The sequence below is a fragment of the Patiria miniata genome, unplaced genomic scaffold (genome assembly GCF_015706575.1).
Source record: "Patiria miniata isolate m_02_andy unplaced genomic scaffold, ASM1570657v1 HiC_scaffold_5, whole genome shotgun sequence".
Classification (NCBI taxonomy): domain Eukaryota; kingdom Metazoa; phylum Echinodermata; class Asteroidea; order Valvatida; family Asterinidae; genus Patiria; species Patiria miniata.
Window position 1 is genome coordinate 28,092,305 of NW_024037072.1, and position 27,943 is coordinate 28,120,247.

At 40.2% G+C, this 27,943-nt stretch overlaps 1 protein-coding gene across 1 annotated transcript; it reads left to right on the forward strand.

Moving 5' to 3' along the window:
* Positions 1–1,142: 1,142 nt before the first annotated feature.
* On the forward strand, positions 1,143–27,929 carry LOC119740376 (sprouty-related, EVH1 domain-containing protein 2-like). Its single transcript, XM_038215651.1, has 5 exons — positions 1,143–1,567; positions 6,971–7,136; positions 11,339–11,507; positions 21,914–21,990; positions 23,924–27,929. The coding sequence occupies exons 1-5, from the start codon at positions 1,545–1,547 to the stop codon at positions 24,773–24,775; spliced, it is 1,287 nt and encodes a 428-aa protein (XP_038071579.1). The 5' UTR covers positions 1,143–1,544; the 3' UTR covers positions 24,776–27,929.
* Positions 27,930–27,943: the final 14 nt, after the last annotated feature.

The window sequence follows — 27,943 nt, forward strand, 5'->3', positions numbered from 1 at the left end:
ATGTTATGTACTGTATCGCAGTCAGTCCGGTGGTGCTCTGGTTATATACCATACATGTACAGCCTCTGAGAGATGGTCGGCATACAAGCAAGCAGACTGCCCGATGCATTGCCGCGCCGCGGCGTCAAATTGATTTCGGAAGTGACGTCATAAGGACTGGAATCATTCATAAAAATATTACGCGCGCAAGCGCAGTGCCACACCTGTGGTTTACGCTGTGAATAGGTTTTCATGTTGAATTGTTTATTCGAACAACTTGCTTATCATAAGTCATACTCATTAGTTCCTTAGGTCAACATGAATTGCAAATTTCGCTTTTGATGGTAGGGTCGAAGTATAATTCAGACACACACAAAAACCTTTTAACAGTTTCGACGTGAAATTTTAAGGAAAAGGTTTGCCCGTTTTACAGATCGATATTTTCAAGTGACACCATTTTTGGGATGTCTTAGATGGCAAACTTCCCGGTTTGTTTTAAATTGTCCATTTGTAATTGCATTTGGCCTTTGTTGTGAAATACCATTAAACCAAAAAGTATTTTTTTTTTTCATATTTCAGTACATCGATAAAAGAAATCACCATCAGTGACTAAATTATCAAAAGTGATCGAGACAGCTGCATGACACCCATGCAGAGAATATACAGGGTATAAATTGATGGATTGAGTGTCTTAAGTCGAAAGTTTGTGATGTAGCATATTATTACCATGGAGGAATAAAACATAACTGTATATTTACTCCTCGATGGGCCTACGACAATGTACTCTAATTCTACCTCCATGATTGTATTATGATGTACAGTACATGTACATGTACAACTGTTATAAACATGTACAGTAGGCTACACCAGTAGGCCTAGCCTGGTTGAGGCTGTACGGCTAGACAAAGTACAAAAATACTGACTGTATAGTACACAACATATAAATAGGTGCAGTGTTTAGTTTGGCTCAACCCCTGAGTCGACCCCGAGGCGGTTAGGGTCAAAGCAAACATCCACTCTTTTTTTTCTCTCCCTCTTTCCTAACTGTGATTTGACTGCGCTGCTGGCTGATCGTTCATGTAGATATGTGTACTGAACTAGGCCGGTGAATCGAATCGGAAAGCCGATATTCTACAAGGCCACAAAGAGGAAATGATTTGCATATGAAAAAGCTGACATTGGAAGGGACTCGTTAGGAAGTTAATCCGCTGGCCACTAGTTAATGAAGCCGGTACCACAAAGTGGTCCAAATTCGTTCCTGAATTGGGTTTTTGTTCATTCGCCGGACGTTTTGGGCGGTATTGGAAAGGATAGAAAGTGGCAACTTCAGATGTGACGTTTGTGGGAAGTGGATGTTGGAACTACTTTATTACCGCGCAACATCCTCTGTGTGTGTGTGATGAGGAGATCATTTCCTCATGTGTGAATCACCCCGCTTATCCATGCATGGAGTTGATGATAATGTCGGGGAAGGAAAATCATGGCTCTAGTCCCCCGAACTCGAGAAAAATGTCCCAAATAACTCGACATGATCGGAATAAGTAGCGTGGAGGATAACGAGGAAGATGGAGGAGAAACGTGTAGACGAGTGAGTATATCGTGTGGATACAAAACTGGGGAAATTATACCGTAAAGCCATGTCGAAAGTAGGGGGTCAGTTTGGGTCCAGAACGTGGCAAGAGAGTCACACAAGTTAGTGCATACGGTTAACTGCGAGTTCACATGGATTAAACCTGAAGGAGTGAACAGTGAATGGCAGTGACAGTTTACTGGATCACAAAATCTGCCTAAAAAAAGAATGAATATACCCGAACAGAGACTAAATGGGTACAGAAATGCGTGCTTTCAATACGGATAAACATAGCCGATAGCCATGCCGAATTTAGCCCTACTGTATGTGTATACAGTATAGCCATGCATAGCATAATACACGGTGTACTGTTAATGTGTTATGCATACACAATTTACAAGTCATAGCCTAGGCCAACATAAGCCAGGTAAAACTGTTGTGTTGGTAATGGACATGATGAATGGTTGGGGTCAGTCATGCTCATCGACAGCATGGAGGAATAACAAAAAGATTCATATTGTTCAGTTGTTAAGTGGATCTATAATAAAATAACTGGAAAATTAAGGTATTTTCACATTTTGACAGTTTGCCTGCCAAATCTGAGTGACATGTCTAGGACTACAGTCGTTTTCCTAGTTCCGGATAGCAAACATCATTCAGGCTGCTTTCGGCTCAACTACTCCACGAATTCAAGTGACATTGATTAAAAAGTTTACCTTGAGTGATGGAGAGACCACAAAATAATTTTCAAAATTTAAGCTTTTTTTATTTTGATTTTACGACGTCAAAAGTACCGATGTCACTTTTCCTACCGGGTAGTTCCGGATCGGTTCAATCAGTTCTGAATCGATCAAAACTGCTTCACGCGAAAAAAAAAAATCACCCGAGAAAATTTTTTTCAGCCAGAACCAACAGAATCAAGCATATTTTCTGATATTTAGTATTATTTCATTTTCCAAAAATAGTTCATTCAAGAGAATTCCAGCAAATTTTAAAAAGAGAAAAAAACATAAATGATTTTGAAACTTTTGTCTGCAGCGCAACAGCTCGAACTCGCGCACGGACCAAAAATCTTTGACCCAGCACAGAATACGTTACACAAAATCGATTAACGCGCGTGTAGTTGGGTCGTAAGTGCACGCGCTATCCGGAACTAGGCAAAAGCATACGGTGATTCGTTGGCGAATTTTCAAAAATTAGAGACTTTACAACTTATTTTGATTCAACAAGCATTCGATGGAAGAGTTTATACGAATGTAGTGTATGAACAAAATATTCAATTTCACACGGTACAAGTGATATACCGAGGAGAAAATTTATCGTCGATTCGCAACTCCCGCGATTTTCTACAAACCGTCCAAACATGTTAAATTAAAACCCTAACTCCCCAACTCCCTTCAATATACTTGGAACCTTCCTCATCCTTGCAAATTCCAACACTCTGTGCTATTAAACTGTGCACTAAACAGCTGGACTCCACCAAACCCTCGTGTTGGAGTTTGGCTAGTTGGGGATCATTAAGGTTAATACAAAGTGAATATGGTGAAGTAAGTCCCTATCTGAGTAACTGCTCACATTAAAATAATGATTTTTTTTTACATTATGACTTCAACTGTTGCCAAGTTCTTGAGGACCAAATCATGTGAAAAGGGAATCTTTGGTCCCAGTCATGAGCGTCGCACTTGCCACTTGGAAGATTCCCCCCCCCCCAAAAAAACAGAACAGAAAAGAGTGAAGTCAATAATGTACTGTTATTTAATGTATTATTAGGTAATAGATAGCATATCTAGCCCCCCTCCCATTTCTCATTTTTTTCCACAACTGGTGAGTGATTTGCTCCCCCCCCCCCCCCAAAAGTTTTGAAAATCCTTGTTACATTGAAAGACAATTTTGTGTTTAAGTGCTGAGAATACAAACAAAACCCAGATTACCTTGAGTTTCATAATGTAACGCATAGAGCAGTATAAAAGTATTGCAGTGCAACTGATACCTGGAAGCAAAACATATGTCTCAAACTTGAAACTCTCAAGTGTGAGAGTGCCTAGTTTGAAAAGTTTTGTCTTCAACAATTTGAGTATTGTTTGCTAAAGTACTGAGTTGAAATTTTAACATAAGTAATAAGCAGGTACAAAATGTGAAATGAACTTCTCTGAGGTGCTTTTATCAAAAATGAAGATATTTCCAAATATGCCACAGAGGGAAATTTGTAATAGAAAGTCGTATCCACTCTGAGGGATCCCCGTTTGCTATTTCCCAAGTTTACAGTATTCTAGCATTGTGACTTTGGTCGTGATCACTGGCTACATGGCATGTACAGGTTTATGGCTTCTGACTAGTGCCCCTTGAATAAAGACAACAATTTGATAAAATGGGGGGACAGGCAATGAACGTGGGGCTGGATAGTTCAGTTGGTTGAGCACTGGAACGACACTCCAGTCAATTTCTTTGTTCAACTTGAAAAAAAATGAAGATATTTAGGTAAACATGGTAAAGAGAGAATATTGATTTGACAGTTTGCCAATGACAACTTAATAAGCAAGTTTCATTCAGTTAGGCCCTAATCCCCACAAGTAATTTTGTATTTGGATTGACCTTGAAATTGACACATTAGACACAGTTTGACCAGAAGCTAAGAAGAAATTTGAAACAGCTCCTTAATTTTTATTCTCTGTTTAGTGTTTACCTTTATTTTAATACTGCCAGGTTGTTTGACTAATTTTTTTTTTACAACAAACGGTACAGTGTGTTGACACAATTCTTTCATCACGGACATTTTAATCCTCGAAACTTCAGGAAATAAGACACAATTCTCACTTTACTTTAGGCAGAGTAAGCATTATCTGGAAGACTGGAAGTGTTATGTTCACTCATTTCCACCTGTGGTTTGAAAATACAAATGTACGTGTGTCTCCCGTATCTTTGCGGAATTTGAATTTTGCACTAACTGCCGATCTTGATCAAACTTTTCTTTTGGGAAATACATTATGCCTTCCAGTATGGTTTTGTTGTTGGTACATTGTACATGTACACAAGTACATGTACGTGTATGGTAAAGTTTTAGTTGAAGAGGACATTATACTGATTACTGACATACATGAACTTGAAACAAAAATACACCACCTAAATCTGGACACTTTTAGGGTATAAAGCCAAAACACTCCATACACAGGCTCCAAGCTAACACTTCAGCGTAGTCTGGAAATCGTACTTCTTAGGTATTAAGAATTGGTTGTAAGTAGGAGTTTTTTTCATTTTTGAGTGTTTGTTATGTAGAAATGTACTGTTCACTGACACCCTTGACTGGCACTCTGAAAGTCGGTATGAGTTGAGTGCAGTGAAAAGTGGCCAGAGACCAGTTGTTGCTATCGATGTTGTGACTAGACGAAGAGCCTCAGGCCGGCACATTAATATTATGTCAAACTGCACTTAATTGTACATAGTATGTACTTCACGTCATTGGTGGGAGAGAGAAATAATTTTCTTCAGTGGGGAGTTTTTCCGGCTTCATGCCAAGCTGATTAAAAGACATGGATGTTAATTTCGAGTATGTGCTAATGATTGATCTGCTGCCAGACTTCCAGCAAAATTGCAATACCAGATTGCAGCGCTTAATAGCTTGCGACAAACATGGTGCTGTGGAATTCTACCTGCCCATAGATAAATCTGTTTTGGTTGGATTTATTGATACGGATACCGGAAATAACACCCCCGTACTTATTTTCATTCAATGGGGACAGTGGTCTGATGGACTTGCCAGAAGTCGATTACTGTATGAAGATTTCATGCCCAGCAATCTAAATTTTCAAATAAGGTCTGTTTCTGGGAATCTGTTATTGCTATGGCTTTGATATTTTGCTATGGGCATGCTACATTGTACATTGGTTAGCCGTAGCTGTATCCAACAGTGTCTGTGTGGAACATGGCCGAAGTGTAGAATCAATCCTTTCAAACATGAGATTTCGGTGTCGTGTTATAGAGCAAGGATGTAAATGTACGTACCTCTGTCGTCCCTTTACAACACAAGATACATTGTACAGGTTTCTTTTGGCAAAAACCCAGGCTTCCAGAATCCATCGCGCAGGCATCGTGCAGTCTTGAAAAAAAGTTTGTACGTGACGTGCAGGAGATAACGCGAGCGTACGGCGCGGCGTGCAGCCTTCGAAATACACGCGCAGTATGCTCTGAATAGTCAATCAGCGTCATTTACGTATTCCTCAAGGCTAGGGGTTAGTGAAGGAATGCGCACGTGCCCATGGAGTCGAGGCTGCGTCCATTGGCTCTTGAAAGTGGTCAAAGAGCGCAATGCACTGTTTATGCACAGAGTACATAGCTTGAAAACTTTTAGTGGCTATGACTTACGAGTAAAAAAATGAAAAAAGAAAAAAAAAATTATCCCGTCCATAGAGTTGGCGAGGGTCAATAGATGGCTTAGAATGTAGGTAGTAATGAACCCTCTGCTAAATTGTGAATCAAGACATGAGTCGTTGAGAACACTTTGCTTTGCAGAAAATGAATTTGTATTTTTTGGTTACTTTTATCACACGGGTGATAAAAGACTGTTAGTTTTGAGCAAAGACAACAGTGAAGCATGATTTAATAGTATTACCAAATTGGAGGGGGGGGGGACACATGGATGGGGGGGGGGGATGGTGAATGGTGGTATGGTTTAAACTATGTTTTGCACTCGCATTTCCAAACTAGTGCTTTATTTGCCAAACAGCACTGTGGTCTTAGTTAGAACATTCTTGGCCACATTATGTGTAGTCAGTTCAGGCTGTATCGTAGCCCAAACAGTGATAAGCCTAACAATGAAAGTTGTTTTTAATGAAACAGGTGACCCATTGCCCTGCTAAACTTTCACTGTGATTGATTTGCTGGTGGTGATATTATGAAAAGACAGCTATGAATCATTCTGGCATTTCTGAAATGTTTTGAAAACACAAGACGGAAGTGGAAGATCAGATGAATAATACAGCGTGGGAAAAACAAAACCACAGGAAACTAATGAAAGCATCTCATTTCATACATTACATCATATTAAAGTTTTTAAAAAAATGTGCTGTCCCTTCAGTGTCCTGTATCATGCGTTAATTATTTAATTTTTGTTTAAAAACACATTTTTTGTAGCAGTTCACATTCATCAGGCATGCAACTTTTCCTCGGATCCGCTGATTTCCTCGTTTTTTTACTTCTCATGAATGCCATTACAAATTGAAAAACACTGTACAAAGTCTTGTGTGGTTTGGAGTTTCCTCGTTTTTAAAAAATAAATTCCCAGTTGCATGCCTGATTCATACAAACAACAGAATATGTGGTTGAGATGTCATATCAATTTGGAACGGTTGATTGCAAATATATATTTTGTATAAACTGCTCAACAAGTAACGTTTTGGGTTGTGATATGTTTTTTCGTTTCTTCAGAGATTCCTGTCTCATACGCGTGAAAGCCCAAGTGATGACGCGTACTGAGGAGGGGTGGGGGCCTCTCGGCAACGGGGGCTACGGCATTGTGGGAATCTACAGGCTGAGCCCCGAGACTAAGAAGGTGGAATACATGATAGTGGGCACCAACTCTGCCAGGGACACGGTAAGTTGGCCGAACTCTCCCTGCACTTTGTGAAGCAAAATAACCCCTGTTGAATACTTTGGTTTTCACTACCCACGTGTGACTCACTTTCCAGAACTGAAACTCTTTCTGTCTTGACATCTTCAAAGTAGCCGATACATAGAGAAACCAGACTTTCACTTTCGCACATTCTTTGTGTCTGAATTGCCATTTGTCTGTATTCGCACAAATGTGTACGATACATTGTATTTACGCTGTGGCTTCAAACATTGAAGATGAGTTTAAAGGCCAAAAATCCACAGACTTGCGTCTGAGGTAGTGACAAGAATGATTCAATTGTAATCCCAACGATGACCCTAGTATGAGGCCACTTCTTTGCCATGGCAACCCATTATTGTCCATCAAAATCTTTGTACGGTGTAATCAGGGTCGTTTATACCCAAAGCGGAGAAATCTGTGGAATGTTACTTTGGTAAACATCGCAGTCACTTTGCTCGCCGGGCGAGTGCCATGCCAAATAGCGTCCAGTCCTGGTTTTTTTTTGCGTTTCCAGTTCAACAAAGTCCCGCTTGTTGGGAAGTGCTGGGCTTCCTGAAGAGTGCCCTTCATTTTATAACTCGCCACCCAACGAGTGCGCCCGATGGATCCCACTTTTGGGTGATTGTGGGCAGTTTCAGTGTGTGTGGCTGCCCACTTGGCCAACAACTGGGCACGTCTTGGGGAATGTTTAGGAGTTAATTTGGGGACCGAAGTGTAACCCACAGTGTTTGTAATGCAGTCACTAATTGGGCCTACAGGCAATTTTTAGGGGGCGGGGGTTGACTTAGCGTGGAGACATGCTTGCACAAAAACTGTAATAATTGGGGCTCTGTTGCAGACTAATTCAGTGCTATTACATGAAGTTGAAACCAGTCACTTGTTACCAACAGGACATGCACGCTGATCTAAAGTGGAGTTTGTAAACTTAACTTTGACTTCCATCGTTCAGTTGTGACAGTTTGTTGCTCGGTGTCTCTACTTATTTTCCAAAAGTATGCACGCGATGTCTTGTCAAGAGATTGTCAAAAGTATGCGTTTCATTAAGAACATATAGTTCTATCATGTCAACCCGACTGATCTCGTTTGTATACATGTGTACTTCGAGAGCAGGGTATGAAGCCTTTGCATTATGGACCCCTTATGCGTATAACTATTATGTTCCTAACGATCACAACAGTTGATGGCCACAGACACAATTGAAATGAGCAAGCTTTGGCAGAAATTGAAGCAGCATTGTGCCGGGCATGTACATGTAAAATGCAGACTGGCATGTATGGAGACATGCACATATTGTCGCCATTTAAAGGCTAGGTGCACCACAAGTAGATACTTCCATTTGGTAATCATTGACTTCCTCCCCAGTGTATGCAGCCCCTACCTGACTGATGCCAAATAACTGTATGGCTGGCATTTGAGATATATCGCAGTGCTGCAGTTCATGTACAGTGCGATTTTGCACATATGTATACAATGTATACATATACATGTACATGTGCACAAAAATGCATTGTAATACAACCAGGCTAGAGTCTACATGTACACATGTACACCATTTTATTTTATTTTTCAATGATATATTTTTTTCATTTTGAAATTGAGGTACACTACATGTACATGTACATGTACCGTACAATGACCATACCGTATGTGCATGGGTGTACATGTACATGTATGTTTTCTGATGGCAGGTAGCAACAGCAAATCTGTAAAAAGTACAGGGATGCAAATTAATTCGCTATAGACAAGATCGTGTCAATGTAAAATTGTCATGTTTTTAAAATGTTCATTATTATTTTAGTTCAGGTTTTTACAAGTTCATGATATCTGAGTTTGTTGAACATGTACAGTTCTCCATGAATTATATACATGTACATGTAATGTGGATTTTGAAATGGCTTATTGTGTGTTAGATAAATTTACATTATAATTCAACTAATTAATTTCTAAGTTGAACTAAGATGTTGTTGGAGCTGGGTTTCAACTTGCGAGCTCAGGATTGCCTAACAATGTCTTTGTTCGAGACGTTGAGCAAATGAGCTACACAACTTGTATACGTAGATGTACTAAACATGTACGGTAAGAAAGTACATGGAGACCTGTATATATATGTACACATGTACATGTACATGTACATTACATTATGAATTTCAAATGAGCCTCAGAATGGAGGACAATTGGAAACATACATGCAGAGGATTGAAAACAGAAAGAGCCCTCCAATGCTGGAGCGCTGTATTTGATCTTGTGGTTTTATTTTTGGTTTGCATCACTTGGGCTTTGAAAAACATTGCTGTAAATGATTGTCCCTTTCCTGTACATGAAAAAAATGTCCCCCTGTGCTGTGAATAAACTGTTCCTTTTTTGGAGGAATGTATAGATCTGTTAGAATTGGTTTAACACTGTGGGTTCCTGTTAGTGGATCTGATGAAAAGCGAACTAATTGCCTGACTGACTCTGAATGAGAGTTCTTCCTGTCGGCTGCCCTCCTCCATCCAGTCAAAAGACACCCAGTGGCTGGGCCTGGCTTGTGGGGCATCAATGCCTCCATTGTATTCAGTGAAGTGTGGGATGGAATAAAGGGTCCCCAGACTGTTGTTGAGCAGTGTGGTAATTTACACAGGAAGAGTCACCCCATTTTGTGGTTTAGGGTCCCTATTCAAACTCAAAGCCCTGAACAGTTATAAATATGTGGCTGTATGTGGCATTCATTTCAATCAATTGTAGAAGTTACTGTACAGTTGCAGTGGGGTTTGTGGGAGCTTAAATCTGTTTGTGTTACAGTTGTACAGATGTAGAGATGTTAGGCCTATAGCATCATGCTACATTGTACACTGTGTGCTGGGTCATATTATGTACAGTAGTTCCTACATAGTACATGTACATGTGAAAGTGATATTTTGCTGAACATGTGGAAGTACATGTACACATGTATGTACATGTACACGATATTCCGTATACGGTACACATACAGATATTTTAACATATTTATGTACGTGTACATGTACACTATAAATGGCCAGTTGATGTACCGTATTGTACATATACCGGTAGATATCAATACATGCACAAACTACAATGTACATGAATGGGTGTACATGTATACTGTACATCAGATCCCAAGATTCCTTCAAAGTTCAATCTTAATTCCTTACTTACATTGTAGTTCTACTAAGTAGAAGACCATGTCCGTCAAAATCCATCTCTCAGTCTGCTACTCTGCTTCACATAACGTTTCAGGACCAAATCCGTTGAAATCCACCTGTGGTCACATGACGTGGTTGATTTCGATGGACTTGGTACACATGGCTTGATCTGCCAAACTCCCCCCAAAAGTTTTTGTTCCCTAACAGAATTCTGCTCTCTCCTTTCTGCCCAAAAGCAATTTCGATGGCAGTTATATACTTACATTTGTACATGACTACATGTACATGTACATTGTAAACACAACTTACGAATACAATAAAGCGAATTTAACTGAAGTTTAGAAACAGCTGTTATACTGTTTTTATTCTCAAAGTTTTATAAAGTCCGTACAAAATGTTCACGTTTTGGGAAATAAACTCTTCATATCCAAATGTGCAGTTTATTTCTAGCTTTTGCCGTCTGACAACTCTTTGATTCCGGAGGACCTGCATGTAGCAGGCTTCTAACTTTCTGGTGGACATTCCTTTCACCATGGTGTTAACGTCACTTTGCATGTTGTTCTTTCAATCCATATGTCTAGGCATGGAAGCTTGGCATCTCAGGGTTGAAAACAGTGTGTTGTTTGAAAGCATGTGTAGGCACCATTGTATGCATGAATGGTTCCATTCACCGGATATCGGAATACATTCAAAATAGAGGATCTTCCATGATTCTCAAATTAATATATATTTTCCTGCCTGTCCACCCCTGGAGTAAACGGAGGGGATGGAGGTAATTATAGACAAAACATGGTAATTTTTGGAATTTTAAACAACTGTACCGGTATGTGTTCTTTCAAATTGTGCTCGAGTTTGTATTGATATAACAAAGACAGATTTTTATATTTTATTGTTGTTTGGTTGAGTAGGGAGCGATCATTCCCTTTGTAGAATTTTTATATAAATATGTAGTTTCGGAGGTGCTGTTTGTTTGTCATGTTCATGACTGATGTTCTTTTGGCATTGTTTCTGACACACCCTCTCTTCCGTTTCTCTGCGCAGAGGCTCATGGACTGCCTTTTACGACGCGACGTGGAATACAACAAACCGACGCCGACCTTCAGACATTGGAGGACGCAAGACTCCAAGTTTGGACTGACGTTCTCCAACCCCTCCGACGCGAGAGCCTTCGACCGAGGATTCGCCAGAGTTGTACAGGAACTTGACGACGGTTTGTACCAATTTTCTTTTATGTATTCATGCATTTTCCTAATATCAGAAACAGAGGCTTGGGCAAACTTGTTACTAAAGGTAATTATACAACATTTGTTTTTGCTGTCATTTTCAGAAATGGATGAATCTGGAGTTAGTATTTTAAAGCAGTTATTGATAATCTGACCTGTGTATATTCAACACCAACAGTTTAGGCCATGTGCATGCCACTTTTTGTGCATGCCGCTTCCCCCAGCTCCAGTATAAGTTACTGTCAACTTTCGGTTTGATGAGGAAAAAGGAAGCAATTGAAATGAATCGGCACTAGAACCAAATCACTCTTTAGTGGGTCACATTTCAAGAGACAGTTCATATATTTTTGTGGCTTCTTTTTTGGCTTGGGGTCGTTTTGATCTTACCGGTAACTCTTAAAGTATGAAATTGACAATTTAAAGTAATGGGCAATGACATTTGGGTAATCTCTAGGGGGTGCCTTTATAAGTTAATGTACATCACTTTAAGAAAGTAGGGCTGTGTTGAATACATACCAAATATCCAATCATTCACGGCATATCTGAATAGCATTTTATCAAGTAGAATATTATTTTTTAAAAATGTGAGCCCTCCTGAGAAGATGACGGAAAAAAACCTGTGATGTAATTTTTTTCTTTTTTTTATATTAAAATCCAGTTACTAACTGAGATAGAAACATGATATCTGTAAGATGATGCCAATCTTGAAATGTCAAAATATTTTTATCGGTTCCAGAATTTTGGGATTTGCCTAATTCTGGATTGAAAATGACCATTTCTGAAATGGAAAACCTCTGTGGTGGAAGTCCTCATAATGATGACCGTTGACCTTCATCTGAAATGTTTCTCCTTACTTAGTCATCGTCTCCAAACAGAAACGAGTTTAATTATCCTTTATGTCGTATTAACCTCAACCTTCCCAAATCCCGCAAAATCCTCTTTGCCAAATGGAGGATTTTCCAGGATTGAGGCTATATGGCACAAAGGCGTGGCTGATTTTGGGCGGACCTTGTGTTGTTTATGCTCAGCCATGCACAAATTTAGGCCTAGATTATACTTTAATCCTCCGCACCGCTCCAGGATGTCACTGGCTCTGCCTCAACGTATTGACAGTGATTGCTGGAGGATTTTGCAGGATTGAGGCAACGGTCACCCCTCCAAGAACCACATTCAAGAAACAGATGATTGTGCAGGATGGAGGATGTCTGCTGTTTTTACATGGAGGAAGTTGGAGGATTTTGCAAGATTGAGGTTGCAAAATGCCTCTAGAGAGAGTTAGGGTTAACATAGTGCTGCTGTGGTCCTTGACTTTCATATTGAGTACAGTTGACTCTCGTTAGTACAAACTCTGTTAATACAAAATTCTGGTTATAACAAACATAAGGCCTTGGTCCCAACTGTGCATTTATTTGCACAATAAATGGGACTGATGTTCCTCTTAATACAAAATTCTGATATAACAAACAATTTGGCTAGGTCCGAAGGAGTTTGTATTAACAAGACTCGACTGTATTCATTTATTTACAGTGTTCACAAGAGAGCCTGAAAGCAACTTTTCAACTTTAAAGAAAAAATGGTCGGGCGACCCTCAAGTTCATGATGTTGATACTTTTGTACATGATGAATGTGTCCCTTGTGGAAAGTTTGATGCTGCAAACTTTTTAATATCTGAATTGATTGATTAACATTCAGCTCTAGGCTTTCTGCATGTATTCTGGACTCCCTGTGTTCATTGCGCTCTGTGGATATTTGAAGACAAGTTCTGATGGCTGTTTTGCTGGACATACACTGTACATGTACATTCTGTGTTTGCCTATACAGCTTAAAAGTTTTCGCTGTTCAGTCTTCACTCAGTTAGGGGGCACCTCAATACAAGGGAATAATTTGGAACAATAAGAAAAGCAATTACAGACAAACTTAAATTTCAGAATGTGTTACATGTAAGGTCTACATACGTAAAGAATAAATGCATCAAATTGAATGAAATTACACACAGATGAAAGTGCCTGTTGTTTCCCCCCCCCCCCTAAAAAAAACCCCAAAAATTTAAGAAGCCCACAGCAGATTTACTTCAAGATAGTAACATTTTTGGCTGCTGTTCAAGTAAATATACTCATTTCAATGTCACAATGGCAATGTTTTGGACTTTGTGATATTCCAAACTGGAAGTTGTGTCAAAAGGTCTGCGTCTAATTTTAGTACTTGTATTTGGTGCTTGAGTTCCCAGAGTTCACACGAGTACAGTACGTACTACGTGTTTCATGTTTGTTTGGCCACAAATTTGATGTTTGCTCAGATTTCACCTCTTCAGATGTGGATAAGAAGAGATTGTTTTGTTTGGAAAGTTTTTGGTAATTCTGGCAGACCAAACATCTCACCTAACATTATAAACTACGTACTGTACCCATACAATCCATTGCACCTGACTGCATGATATGATGCCGACTCTTTGGTAACAATTGAACGAAACAAAAACAATGTTGTTTCTTACGTGTAAGTTAAAGTTGAGCAAAGAAATCGACTGGAGCAGGGTTTGAAACTGCAACCTCCGGATGTTCGTCAGAGGTTGCATAGTTGAAACCCTGGTTCAGTTGACTTCAACTTCTTTGTTCGACTTTGAAATATACAAATGTACATGAATTATTACAATGCACCTACCATACATGTAGGCAGTTTGCCTTTGTTGTCTATTAGAAATTTGTTTCGACTTACTTGAAATGTCATCAGAGATTGATTACAGTAATTCAAGTACATTGTACATAACGTATACATGTACATGTACATGAAATGTATGTACATGTACATGTACTTTGTACAGGATGTATTCACTTTTATTCAGTACATGTCATTTAATGTACATGTACGCATGTGTACATGTACAATGACAACAGATGATGTACATGTACGCATGTACATGTACATCATGAACATGTTCATGTGCAGTTAATTGCTAGTCTTGCACAGTGTATCCGGGTACATGTACGGTACCGGTATGTGTACATTGTACAACAATACAGATAGGCCTGTGTGCATGATGTACATGTATTTGTGCATCAGTTAGATAACCTCATCACTATTCATATTGCAGTTCTAAGAAGCGCACAGGAAGAGGAACTGAGTTGATGTGTACATCACCCAAGTCCTGTAATTAGACCTGCCTCCTCTGAAAGCTTCAGGGAGATCCCTACAGTGATAATGAGGAAGGCTCATGGGGGCACTGTGGAAGGCTTCAGATATGTATACATGTACATGTACGCATGTACCGTATTGTACAAAATGTATGTACAGTACTGGTACATGTACATGTCTATATTTAAACATGTAAATGATTTCAATATGAACAATTGTACAGAGACAGAAATTTATACATGTACGGGGTACATGGTACCGGTACATGCACCGTATATGTTTCATTACGTACAGTGTACGTGGAAGTTGTACAAATCACAGATGTACAGTACCGGTACGTGTACACAAACATGTGTCTTTCAAAAAAAAAACATGTGTAAAATGACACAGATACATGTACACGTACGGTACTTGTGCATGTACAATGTTAAATTGTAAATTACATGTAGGGTAAAACCCCCTGATGTATACATGTTCAGTGTACAACATGTAACAGGTACCGGTACTATACATGTAGGTACATGTGTACACATTTACCGGTATGTCAAAAATGAACAAACTTGACTTTTGTTTGTACATGTACATTTTGTACAATGTACATGTACATGTACATTTTGTACAATGTACATGTACACTTGCACATGTACGTATGTTACATGTAGGTACATACATGTACACATGTAATTCTCGTTTGCCCAGCCTGCGTAACACATTGTGTGGTATAAAGGGTGATGTGTGTGTTTGTGCCTGTGAATTTGGCAGTGACAGCGGAACTAAGCCTCCAATCTGGCCCAGCGAGTGAAATGAGAGCGCAGAGCGGTAATTGATGGAATGACTAGTGTAGCAGGATGTTCATGGTCAGCAAGCCAAACCTGTACGTCAAGGCCTACTTCCTGTCTCCTGTGCCATTGTGTGTGTGTGTGCACAGATGTGTGCATGTGCTGCACTAGAGAAGTCGGTGCCTCTATATCCTCACTCATAAATAGCACTGTCAAAAGGTCAAGGAGACAACTCTCCAACAGTCGGATTTCCCTCCTGACTTCCACCCTGTCTCCCTCCACCCCTCCTGTCATCTGTTGATTCTTTGCCGATGAGAGAAGGATTTTCGGGAAGGCAAAGAGTTTGTGTGTGTGTTTTTTTCCCTTCCATGTTCCAGCTATAGACAGGCATGCAACTTTTCCTCGGATCAGCTGATTTCCTCTTTTTTTACTTCCCATGTGTGCCATTGAAAATAGAAAAACACTGTACAAAGTCTGGGAAAAATTTGAATTTCCTCTTTTTTTTGTGACTTCCCAGTTGCATGCCTGTATAGAACAGTTCAGAATACAGTGACCAAAATGTGGAATCCACCCTCTGGCTGGTAGGGGTATACATGTACCTCATACATGTACATGTAAATTTGCAGAGAGAGAGAAAAAAAACGATTACCAGTTATGATGCGAAGCAGTGAAGCTTCTCTAATACTTTACAAATAACACTTTGGAATACCCTGAGAATGGTCTAAACCCAACAGCTCTTAATGCCTTTTCACACTGGAGCCTCCCAAACCGGGTTGAACTCAATCCTGGGTGAACCCAGGGCCGCCCCGGGTTGATTTTTTTATATTTTTCAACCCCGCGTTCACCCCTGCGCCGGATCAAAGGTGTCTTGTGTCTTGCAAACCAAGCTTATTTCGCTCAGTTACTAGTGTTTCGAACCCTGGCAAGAGTTTCAAACCTTGGTTGAAAATCTCAACCCTGGTCTGGAGTAAGGTTGAGTTCAACCCTGGGGTGAAATCAGTCTCAGGTTTGCGCGGGGTTGGCGCAGGGTTGAAAAGTTTCAAGTGTGAAACGCCGCATGTTTTCAATCCCGCGTCAACCCCGAGGTGTGTCTAGTGTGAAAAAGTTTCATAGAGGCATGATCAGTACAATTATGTGGCGCTTGTTAAACACAGGTAGTCATGTACATGTCAATTTGAAGCCGTTCACCTCCAGACTGTCATGGCATTGTATTGTACAAATTGCATTGCCAGTCATCATGTACATGTAGGCTAAATTACATGTAAATCTAGAATGCCCCACATACATTTGGAAACTCGGGCTTCTTTCATGAAAAACAAGCGCGAAAAAAAAAATTAATGTCTGCCATTTGCCAAGATATTGGTCACAGTGTGGTGGCTGTACATTATTTTGTGCGAGTCACTGTGCTAGTCAGGCACTGTGAAAGTGGGAAGTCACTTCTTAGGGTGACAGTAGGGCAGTGGTTTCTTACGTTACAAATGTACATGAATGAGAACAGCCTGTGTAAGTCTCACTGAAATCACAGCTACATGTACCGGTACATGTACGTGTACATGTACATGTATGCCAGCCATTAAAAGGACATGTACCAGTAGTGCGCAGCACAGATTACCTACATGTAAGTACATGTATGTCCATGTGTGTACATGTATGGGGTTGAGTAAACAAACATGTACAACATACCGTACATGTACATGTACCAGTACATACATACATGTATAAATGTTCATGCTTGTTCATTTACACAAAATGTATGCATGCAGAGGTTTGCGATATGAGGTCATACATGGATGTGTAACTGATTACAAATGAAATGTGGACTACTTTGTAACTAAATTCGGTAAATTTGGAGCAGTATTTTGATAAAAAAAGTCAATTTTTTGCAACGATGGTCGGCCAACTATCGTTGGAAATTGATACAAAAATTCAACTTTTCTTGAAAACGACAGCACACCAGATGCCATGATTGCACAGGATGCTTGAGACACACTTATACTTTATACTCAAGAACGGTGTTTCATCATAATTTGGTAGTTTTGTTTTTTGATGTTTGCAAATGTTGTACACGTATATTACCTTTAACGTACATGTACATACTGTGTAGTGTGTATGCTTTCATGAATAATCTGTGCAATTACACTGTGGCTCAACAGATGCCATTATGACAACCACAGACCTGCATTGCGTATAGTCAGTTACAGCGGATTTGCCCTTTTGTGTCGCGTGGAACCAGCTGGATTATTTTTTATTGTGCAAAGGACAATGGGGCTCGGCTTAAGAAATTAATCGTTTAATGTGATCGGCGACGCGCTGGAATTTCCAGCGGGGCAGGACACTGTGCACCATGTTGAAAGGTCAAAGGGAATTTATTCTTCTAAGCAGTGTGTTTATTTTACTAGTGGACCATGAAATAGAATGAGGTTTTCCAATTATCAGTAATGAAATTGTGAAATTCGGTGTCCCCCCCCCCCTTTTTACTTCCTGTTTCAAGATTGTTTTCAGTGGAAATTAAACGTAGAGTACATCATTTGTCTTTTGTATTTTTTTCGTTTGAAGCCACAAATGTGCTCAAAATCTAAAGGAGGGTGCTGAACAACTAACCTGATGAAGTTTTACGTGCAGCTCATTGAGTGCTGTAGGCCTATGGTCCGAGACAGCAATATTCCGGGAATCTCGATTTCAACTCAAAAGTTGACGAGTCATGTTTTGAATTACGCCCGAAATCAGCGTCCGGGACACGTTCTCATTCAACCGATTGCAGCTACACAATGTCATGCATTGAACCGACGAATTGTAGCGACCGCGCGCGCGCATGCGTTGTGGCAATGCTTGCGCGCACCAGTCACCGAATTAAAAACAAATTACTAATGGAAATTTCAAAAAATGAATCTTTAGACGCATCGTTCGAAATGGCCGTCATTTATTGTTTTCTTCAACATGACAGCATGCCAGAAAGAATAATTTCGCAGGGCGTTTAGTGTTATTACAATCTTTAAACCCAAGCATATATAGTCAATAATAATTAATATTGTCAGTTACTTTTTGAAAGCTGCAAATGATGTACATGTACCCTATACATGTACATTGTACCTTTATTAATGTGTATGTACATGGGTTCCCATTTAGACCAATGTGTACTGGGAAGTACCGGTAGTTTTGTTCACATGCATACACAACGTGATTCATTGACAGTTACATGGTGCATGCCACAACTGGAAACCATTTCAATGTTTTTGTTCAGAGCGACGCGCACTGCTGCACAATTGACAAGATTTAGGGAGAAAAAAATGCGCATGTATACTGTACATGTACATGTGCAATATTGGTATAGGGTGTGTGATAGGTCAGACCGCCCTTTTCCCTCTACAGCGGCTTTTTTCATCTAAACCCATACAAACACACCATTGTGTTGGGTTTGGGTACAAAACATGAAAACCATGTTCTTTCTTGTGGGCACAAACTGCGCTCCCCCCCAACTGTGTTGCATGCATTCACGTACATACATTGTATACATGTACATGTACATATGTGTACATGTATGCATGTTAAAACACACCGGTGCCAAATGCATTTCGGAAGTTGCAAGTTTATAAAAAAAAAAACCTGGTATCTGGATTTGCTATCTGTGTTTATGTTTCCCCAATCAGGATGAGGAGACTGAACATTCTGGAAGTGACTTTTTCCTCTCCTTGTCTAGTAGGGGAAGTGGGATGTGAATAGTTTGGCAGGCTTGGCTGGATTTTTTAATTTAAAGGGCCGTGGTGGTATGGCCTTCATTGGTCGGACTTAATTGGTCATTTTGCATAAATGAAGAGTTTGTTTTCCAGAACGCGATAAATGTGATTTTTGTTACCTTTTAGAATCCCTCCCTCTCCTGATTCCCAAAATTCAGTTTTGATGGCTGTTGTTTTAAGAGTACAATAACACACACAAATGTAAATTAGAACTAACTTTGTACATGTACCGGTACAGTACATGTATGTATCTTCTATCAGTTTTAAAAACCATGTAAAGTTTCACTTTTTTCAATTTGATATATCACATTTTGGAAATCGACGTTTGAAGAGTTTATTTCCAAAATACAATACAGGGTGAGTAAAAAAAAACACCGAAAACCCAAATTTTAGGACTGTTGTTTTATTGAAGTTCTGCATGTAGCACTTTCAAAATCTAGGTGTGATGTAACACTAGGACATAAAAGCCCAATTCAAACCCTTTCTTTTAGTACAAGAATCATTCAAATCACTCATGTACTTTTGAAGTTACGGAAATTTAAGCACAACCACTGTTTTAAAGTTCTGTCCACGGATAACACAAAAGGTGTGCGTTCTTTCAGCAAAACGAAAACAATTTACACACCATTCCTATGTGATTTGTTTTCATTTTGCTGAAGGAACACTGAACTTTTTTTGTGATCCGTGGACAGAACCTTAAAATGGTGGTTGTGTTTAAACTTCCGTAACTTGAAAAGCACATGAGTGATTTGAATGATTCTTATACTAAAAGAAAGCTTATGAGTGGGGCTTTCATATCCTAGATTTTGAAAGTGCTACATACATGTATGCAGAACTTCAATAAAACAATGGTCCCAACATTTGGGTTTCATTTTTTTTTACTCACCCTGTTTATGCGATATAAAATGCAATGTACATGGTAGGAAGCGCAAACTGAAAGTTCACATCACAATTAAACTTTGGCATATATTGTTTTTAACTCTCTTTAAACACGCTATACATGTTGTAATCAGGTGGTCAAGAAGTTCATTAGAAACTTTCTACGTCTAAACATTGCAACCCCTTTGTTTTCTCGCAACAGTGTTTGCCTAAAAACTGAAAGTTACCCAGCAAACAAGGTGTTTGTGTTAGCACATGAGGGCATCGGAAGACGAAGGAACTGTCATGCGATTAAAGGGCATCTTGACAATGGGATTGAAAGTGAAAGTCAAGACTGATATCGGAAAAAGCAGGGCAATTTCATTTTCATACGGCTGCTGAAAAATAAAAAGCCCAAGAGGGGGGTATCTTTGCCAAGTTTTACGGTACAGAATTCTCATTGTAATAGAAGTGTTTTTACAGTTTTGAAAGTAAACGTATTGAGTAATAATTAAAGATATTTTCATGACATTGTGAAATGGAATTGTAGGTTAAGTTCAACCTGAGAAGTGACAACAATTTCTCTCTTTATTTTCTTCTCTTTTTCATTTGAAAATGTCTGGTTGGAGAATGGTGAAGATGAAATGGGTTAAGTCCCCAAAGATCCTTACTGTGTGGCTGCAGTTGGAAATGTGTAGGGCCATTATGTGCCCGGAAAATTTCCCAGATCTGACTGTTGCATTAGGATAGAAATCTCCCCAGTTGTCTGGCCACTGACTTCTTTGCCAGCACCCCAGAGACCGCGCGTCTTATGTCAGGAAGATGCTTCATTTCCATTGTCAGCCAATTAGATTTCCCGCTTTCCTGGGAGAAAGAGACGCGGAGAAGAAACAGAGAGAGCATGGCTCAAAAACTTGTAGAAATGTTGCCAGAGGCTTCACTGTTAGGAGTCTGCAACTAAAGAAGACAGAAAGAAAGGAAAAGTTAGAGGAGAATTAGAGTCGCCCGCAGGCTAGCATTTCTGGTGCCTTTCTATCCACCTCTTTGTCAGTTACCTGGAGGATACTACAGACCTGGTGCACTGCTTAATGCATTAGGCTATGGCGTTAGTTGCAAGAGAAACTTGCCGGTTTTTGGTGTGTATTGGGACAGGCACAGATTGTTCTGTGGAATTTGTCTGTAGGTTTGAGATCAGACCAGGCAATGGTGAACGAGGCCCGGCAGCCTAGCTCTAGTATCCATAAAGGAGGGGGGGGGGGGAAATCATGACAAAACATCATAAGTGCCAGAATAAAGTAGTCTTAGTTCAATACATTTAATGCAAAGGACGGAGAGAGACAAACCCATTAACTAAACTTTTTGTAAAGTGGAGTCATACAACACCACTGACATTATTCATGTGTACATGTACCATGAAAGATGGATATTTTCTTCTAAATCTTTAGTTACATATCACTTAATTATCAGTTCTTATTCCCTGTTCTTTGGGTTGAAGTTCACAGTTATTTCGTTATTCGCTTTTAACTTCAACATTCCCATATTTATTCCCCCCCCCCCAGAAAATATTATGTAAAGATCCCACTTGTCTCCAATGTAACACATATGTTCCCTTCCGCTTGTGAGCAGAGTTAAATGCATCGTGTCCAAAGTTTTTGTGAAATTGGGGAAGTGGGCTGAGAGCCTCCCACTGCTGAATCCAAAGCCCTGCCAGAACTGCCTCCGTCTCCAGCAGACAGGATGATCGACCTGACCCACTTTTTTAACCACTTCTCTTTCCCTTTTTTCCCCGGCAAACTGTTGCAGCGTTCACCTTGTGACCTTGCTAGTCCTGATAAAAAGAAAATGCCTTTGTGCCTAATTTCCCAGTCTTTCCTATTTGTGGTGTTTTCACAGGTGCATCGACGGAATCCTCACTGAACCAGTCAACGGACAATGAAGTCGACGATGACCCAGACACCTTCCCACCAAGTGTAAGTCATGGGAATTTGAAGAAAAAAAATTGAGAAGGCTGTTAGTTATACCTCGCATCATCCTCCAACAGGGTGAAATATTTTTTTACAAAAACTGCTTAGACAACAATAACATAGCACAATCAAGTTTTGAGATACTTAATACTCTTAAGAATGTACAGTTCAATTGTTTGGTACATTGTAAATGTCAGCCCCTGCCCTTTCATTAAAATAAAGAAAAGAAAAACCTTTTACAAAATTTTTAAAAAATCAATTCTATGGCTGCGTTTGAGTTACTTTACACGTGTAAATAAAACTTACACGAGTGTACGATAAGCCATCACGTGATACTCGTGTCTGCCCCCGGTGTCAACCACCACTGCCCCTGCTCGCAAGCGGGTCTTAGTGACTGCAAGGCGATTACACTGCAGCATTCTATTAGCCTTGTTTCGTGGCTTCAACGGGGATGCTACTCGAAGGCACCATATACATGTGCATGTATGTTCCCCAATAGGCTCTGACAGTAGTTCAGTAATACCGTACAGTGACAATAACTTTTATACTGAGCAATACCGAACAAAGTTGTTAAAATAGCGAAATACTGGTACCGATAAAGTTGTGAGCAAAAGATCTTTAACCCTAACCCTAACTCCATCAAAATCCATCTTCTCATTTGGGGGCATTTTGGTAGATAAGCCGTGTGTACCAAGTTCATCAAAATCCACCTATAGCAGTGGTGGATTTGTGTTGGATTTCAATTGATTTGGTCCTGAAGCATTATGTGAGGCAAAGTCAGTGATGGATTTTGATGGACTTGGTACTCTACTTCATAAAACTCAGTAGGGAGTTAGGTTTAAAATCCCAACCTGATTAGATGCGCATCTAAATAACAGGCATGCAACTTTTCCACGGATCCGCCGATTTCCTTTTTTTTTTTTACTTCTCATGAATGCCATTACAAATTGAAAAGTGCTGTACAAAGTCTTGTGTGGTTTGGAGTTTCCTAGTTTTTTTTCTAAATTCCCAGTTGTATGCCTGAAATAAGCAAGCAATTGTGGAGCTGGACTTATAACCGATACTTTTGCTTACTAGCCATCCGGCAGGGCCGATCTGCCTGTTTGCGGTTGACCTTTCACCCTCTGTCTTGTTTTATTTTGTTGACATTATAGCCTGCCCAGAACAGCACTTAGTTATACGGAATACCACAGTGTGTTTTTTGTGATGATAAACTGTTGTCTCTCAAAATCCTTCACTGCACAAGCCTAGTTCCTCTGCTTAAAAAGCACTTTTAAGGAGGAAGTGGTAGAAGAAAATCCTTCCGGATTAAAAAATATGAGTCATATCAGGAAAAAATATCAGTTAGCTGTTTTCATGTCTCATAATAAAATTTTGCTTATAACGTAAAAAGAAGAGTTATTTGCAGGGATTACAAAGGTTGCATACCCATCTTGGTGTGGGCATCACTTATTAAACCTCAATCCTCCAAAATCCTCTTGGCGGTTTTGGAGGATTTTGGAGGATTGAGGATGAATGGTGTTTGAAAAGGAGGAGGATTTTGGAGGATTGAGGATGAATGCATTTTTTGAGGCAGGACTGTCTGACGATTTTGAAGGATTTGTGAGGCGCTGGGTATCCTTCATTTGAACATAAGTGCAACATTTTGAAGGATTTTGGAGGGTTAAGGATGGTTCCTACTAGCAAAAAGGGCTTAGAGAGTTAGGGTGGTGTAGAAATCACTGAAACTTGGGAGAATCTTTGTTAAACATCTGCCTTACAATTGCCTATTATTTTTGCCTGTAACCTGGGTTGTTTTTACTGTTATAAACTTAGGTCTTAATTGACATCCCTGGACAGTTTAGCATCCCACAACTGCTCATTCAAAGTTTGTTTGTTTTTTCTGGTTGTTTTTATTTAATCGAATGCTGTGTATGTATTTGATTGTTTCTTTGTACAGCATGTTGGCGAACCACTCTTGTGTGACCCCACTCATGAATACCAGAACACACCCGGCAGTAACCAACGAGAGAGTCTACGAGATATCCTTATGCAGCCCACCCCAACCAGAGACTTTGCTCCTCCGTTCAGCCATCACAGCAGCCAGCAGCGTCTCCACCGAGTCCACTACGTGTCCCGCTCCAGGTCGGTCAAGGATGACAAGGAACGCCGGCTCTCCAACTCCAACAAAAAGTATTCCTCGATTGGACATGAGACGATATGGACAAAGAAGGCCAGCGAGTTCCAGTCGCAGCGGGACAATGGCTTGACGGGGGAGAACGGCAGCAGCGATCCCTACGTCAAGATCTTGAAGAAGCCGCCGCACATCCACGAGTATGTGTATCCAATGGTGCAGGCAGAAGGGGAGGACGATTTAAGAAAGCCCAGACATTACTTCAAGGTGGTGACCGGCCAACCCAGGCCACCATCCCCACCGGTCAAGGCCTTCAAGGTCCCCATGCCGGCTGATCAAGTCAAGTGTGTGCACTGCCAACAGTTTTTCAATCCGGAGATGAACAGGCGGGGGGTGTGTCCAGACGCCCCCGATGAGACAGAACGCTGCATTGGGAAGGTCAGCTGCATCCAGGCAGCCCAGAGCATGATGTACCACTGCATGTCGGATGCGGAGGGGGACTTCTCGGACCCCTGCTCGTGCGACATCAGTGGCGACACCCACTTCTGCCAAAGATGGCTGGGTCTGGGGCTGCTGTCGCTGTTTGTCCCCTGTCTATGGTGCTATTTACCACTCAAATGCTGCCACTTGTGTGGCACGAAATGCGGGTGCTGCGGGGGAAAGCATAAAGCTATATGACGCCCCTCCAAAAACAAAAAAAAACAAGTGTATATTGATGCTTCATGGTGCCGTGTGTATTTTAGTCTGTAGGAATACGACAAACTGTTTTTATGTCGTCGTTGTGAAGGAAAGAGGGATGATAATATATGCATATCATCTGATATACGCTTCACGTGACCAGTGTGACTATTGGGCTTTTCTTGCGCCGCCGATGTGCCAGTCCTGGTCAACTTTAGTTAACTGAAAAGACGAGAGAAACTGTCCTGTCCAACATGTCACATCACAGATTTTGAAAATATTTATCAATGTGAATTCAGAAGTAAGCAAACTTGACCCCATGGAGAAATACTGTCACTTATCCTTTTTGAGTGAGACTGATATTTCCCTCTGGGGCTTAGTCTGCCCAACAGCCCTCGGGCCAAAGGCATGGAGCTGCTGAGTGCGGAAATGTGTTGAGCACAGAAACAATTGTCAAATGTTGAACAAAGAGAGTGATTAGAATGGGGTTTGAGCCTGCGACCTTTGGATTGCCATTCCAGTGTTCTACCAACTGAGTTGTCCAGCCCTGTGTTGGCAGTTCCCCATTTTTGTCAATGTCTTTGTTCCAAGGGCGCTAAGAACAGGGCACATGCCAACAGTGTCCAATGATTTGTACTCTCCTTGTGTCTTGTTCTCAGCTGATTTTTGGCTGGAAAACAATTTTGAATAGCATTTTGTTTCAGCTTTGCAGCTACATGAAGTCTGGCCCTGGTACCAGAGTAAAAAAAAAATTGCCGAGTTGAGTTTGTTGCCTTGTCATTCCAAAGCCGGCAACTTGTTGACTGGGGAAGTTTGAATGCACTTGAGAGTTTATGGACATGTGCTAAGTACACACGAGGCAGGAAGCCCACTTAGAATTTCAGCATCGGCTTTTCCTGAGCCCTCGCTAACGGTAGGAAGAAAACACTTTAAACTTTGGTCGTTAACTTTTTTTGACCCTTAGTAGCGGGCAATCCAATTAAAGTGTTCTCCCCCTTGGGGTGGGGGCAAACACAGTCAGTTGTTGCGTTGTGACCAGGGTACTATACTCTGGGTGCTACACAAGAAGGGCGGAGGGTGACCTGTGATTGACGGTTTTCGGTGGTGCAAGAAAAGGCAAGATACGAGGAACCAGACTTAAAACGGACAGATTTGAAGGTTTACAGTCGTAAGCCCCACAAAAAAAAAAAGTTCTTAGTGCATCTGGTAAGCACAGAACTGTTGTAATATTTTTGTGTAAATTTGTAAACACAGTTAAAAATAGCAACTGACTTAACATCGTAATTGAAATGTGTACCGACAGCGAGACTTTATAAATACGCTTGAACGCTTGCGACGTTATCTTTGCTTTAAATAGTTCCGTTTCTGTGTTTTTTTTAAGGTTTTTTTTTTTTTTTATCTCACAGAGGCTATACAAATTATGTAATAATGTAAAAATACATACATGTATATAAATTATAGATAAATTAGATGCATTTATCATTGTAAAGCTAGAGAGATGAATCAAGGGGGAGAATTCGGTTGGTTTGTGACGGATGCGTTGCCCTGCTGTGTGTAGTGGCACGTCGTCTTTTTTTTGCATTTTGTTGTTTGTTTGCCAAACTCTGCCAGGGGAACTTCAAAAGTTTGTTATGGTAGAGGTTATGACAGGTGACTCGGTTGAATAGTCTGCAAACACTTGTCATGTTCAAATTGTCTAGACTATCAAGAGTCTAACTGAAATCATGTTAATTGTACTTAAAAATAAGATTCTTGCTGCTTAAACATTTACTTGTCCATTATGGGATGATTATGGTAGAAAGGGTTGGGTTTATAATTTTAACTGCTTATCTATATATTTTTTTTGAAACCAGTGTACATACATGTACTGTAGATTACCTATCCACCACGATCAATATGGGATTGACATAGATTTTTTTAAAAAATTGTATGGCAAAGGAAACTTTCCTTTTTGATGAGCAACCTTTCCAGAAGCTGTGTTCTGCCTGAATCTTGATTTGGCCTCGTGAAAAAATAGCAAAAAGAATAGCAAAAAAAAGATAAGAAATGCAGACAAAATTACCTGACAAGACTACTGATAAAAACCCAACCTAAAACAAACCCAACAAACAAACGTTATGGATTCATACAAATAAAGACTTTCATGTCCAACTCAACAGATTAAACCACTGTACCATTAACTTTTTCCTGATGGGGGGGAGCTCACAATTTTTTTTTCCATGTGCACCTTTAATACTTTTTTTTTGTATACACAATATACATTCTACGCTTTCTGTCCGTGCTTCCATTTACTGTCCACGATGGCATGTTCCTTGTTTCATTCATTAACTTGCTTTTCTGATTATGTTCCGGATATTCTTCCTCGACTGAAAAAAAAATAAGGCGAATCTCAGGTTAAACTGCTCGTGATGTCTAGTCCTGTCAGTAGTAGGATATTTTTGCACGGTCTTTTTGCTAAGTCACGGTGCCCAAAACCAGCACTTGTCAGCAGTTTTCTTTTCCTCTTATTTTTTTTTGTGACTTTAATTTCGGTCAACTATTTTGTCTCTTGTTTTTAAACCAGCACCGGAGTACAAAGTGTCCTTAAACTCATTACAAATTACCGTAGGATGTTCTTTTTAATGCGCACGTTTGTTGACTGTTTAGAAGACTTCTCTTCTTGGTTTGGGCGAGTTTTCCCAAAGACAAATAGAATATTTCAAGACTGACGGTGGTCATAGTTCACAGACTTTGCCTGTGCAACTTGTGCCGTTTCTCGGCCTGACATTAGTTCGGCAACTGTTTGTCTAGTTAGCAACACAAAGGGACTAGGTCACCCTCTGAATCTGTTTCCGCTTTGCCGGTTCAGGAAATGAACAGCGCATTTTGACAACCCCCGGGTGCACACGAGCCTCTGCATTGAATTCTCATCACTTCTCTTATGACATAGTCCTTATGTCTTGCGTCTCAATAATGTGCTGTCATATATACGTACCAATCTTGCTTGCTTCCATATTTACTCGGATTTTTGTGTGATTATTTTGATTTGATTTTTTGCTTCAAAGTATGTCACAGCCTTAACACCTTAAATTAACATCTGCTAATTGGTCGAACAGAAAGTTTTGGGTGTCGTTGGTTTTTATAAACAGTGTATCCTCTCCGGCATGCACAGGAACTCTGCCTAAATTT

What these genes read in the sequence shown, in the direction of transcription:
- LOC119740376 (XM_038215651.1), top strand. Translation starts at nt 1,545, where the DNA reads ATGGAGGAGAAACGTGTAGACGA. An exon ending in GAGGAGAAACGTGTAGACGA is followed by an intron (nt 1,568 to 6,970) that starts GTGAGTATATCG and finishes TCGTTTCTTCAG; the next exon opens with AGATTCCTGTCTCATACGCG. An exon ending in CAGACACCTTCCCACCAAGT is followed by an intron (nt 21,991 to 23,923) that starts GTAAGTCATGGG and finishes TTCTTTGTACAG; the next exon opens with CATGTTGGCGAACCACTCTT.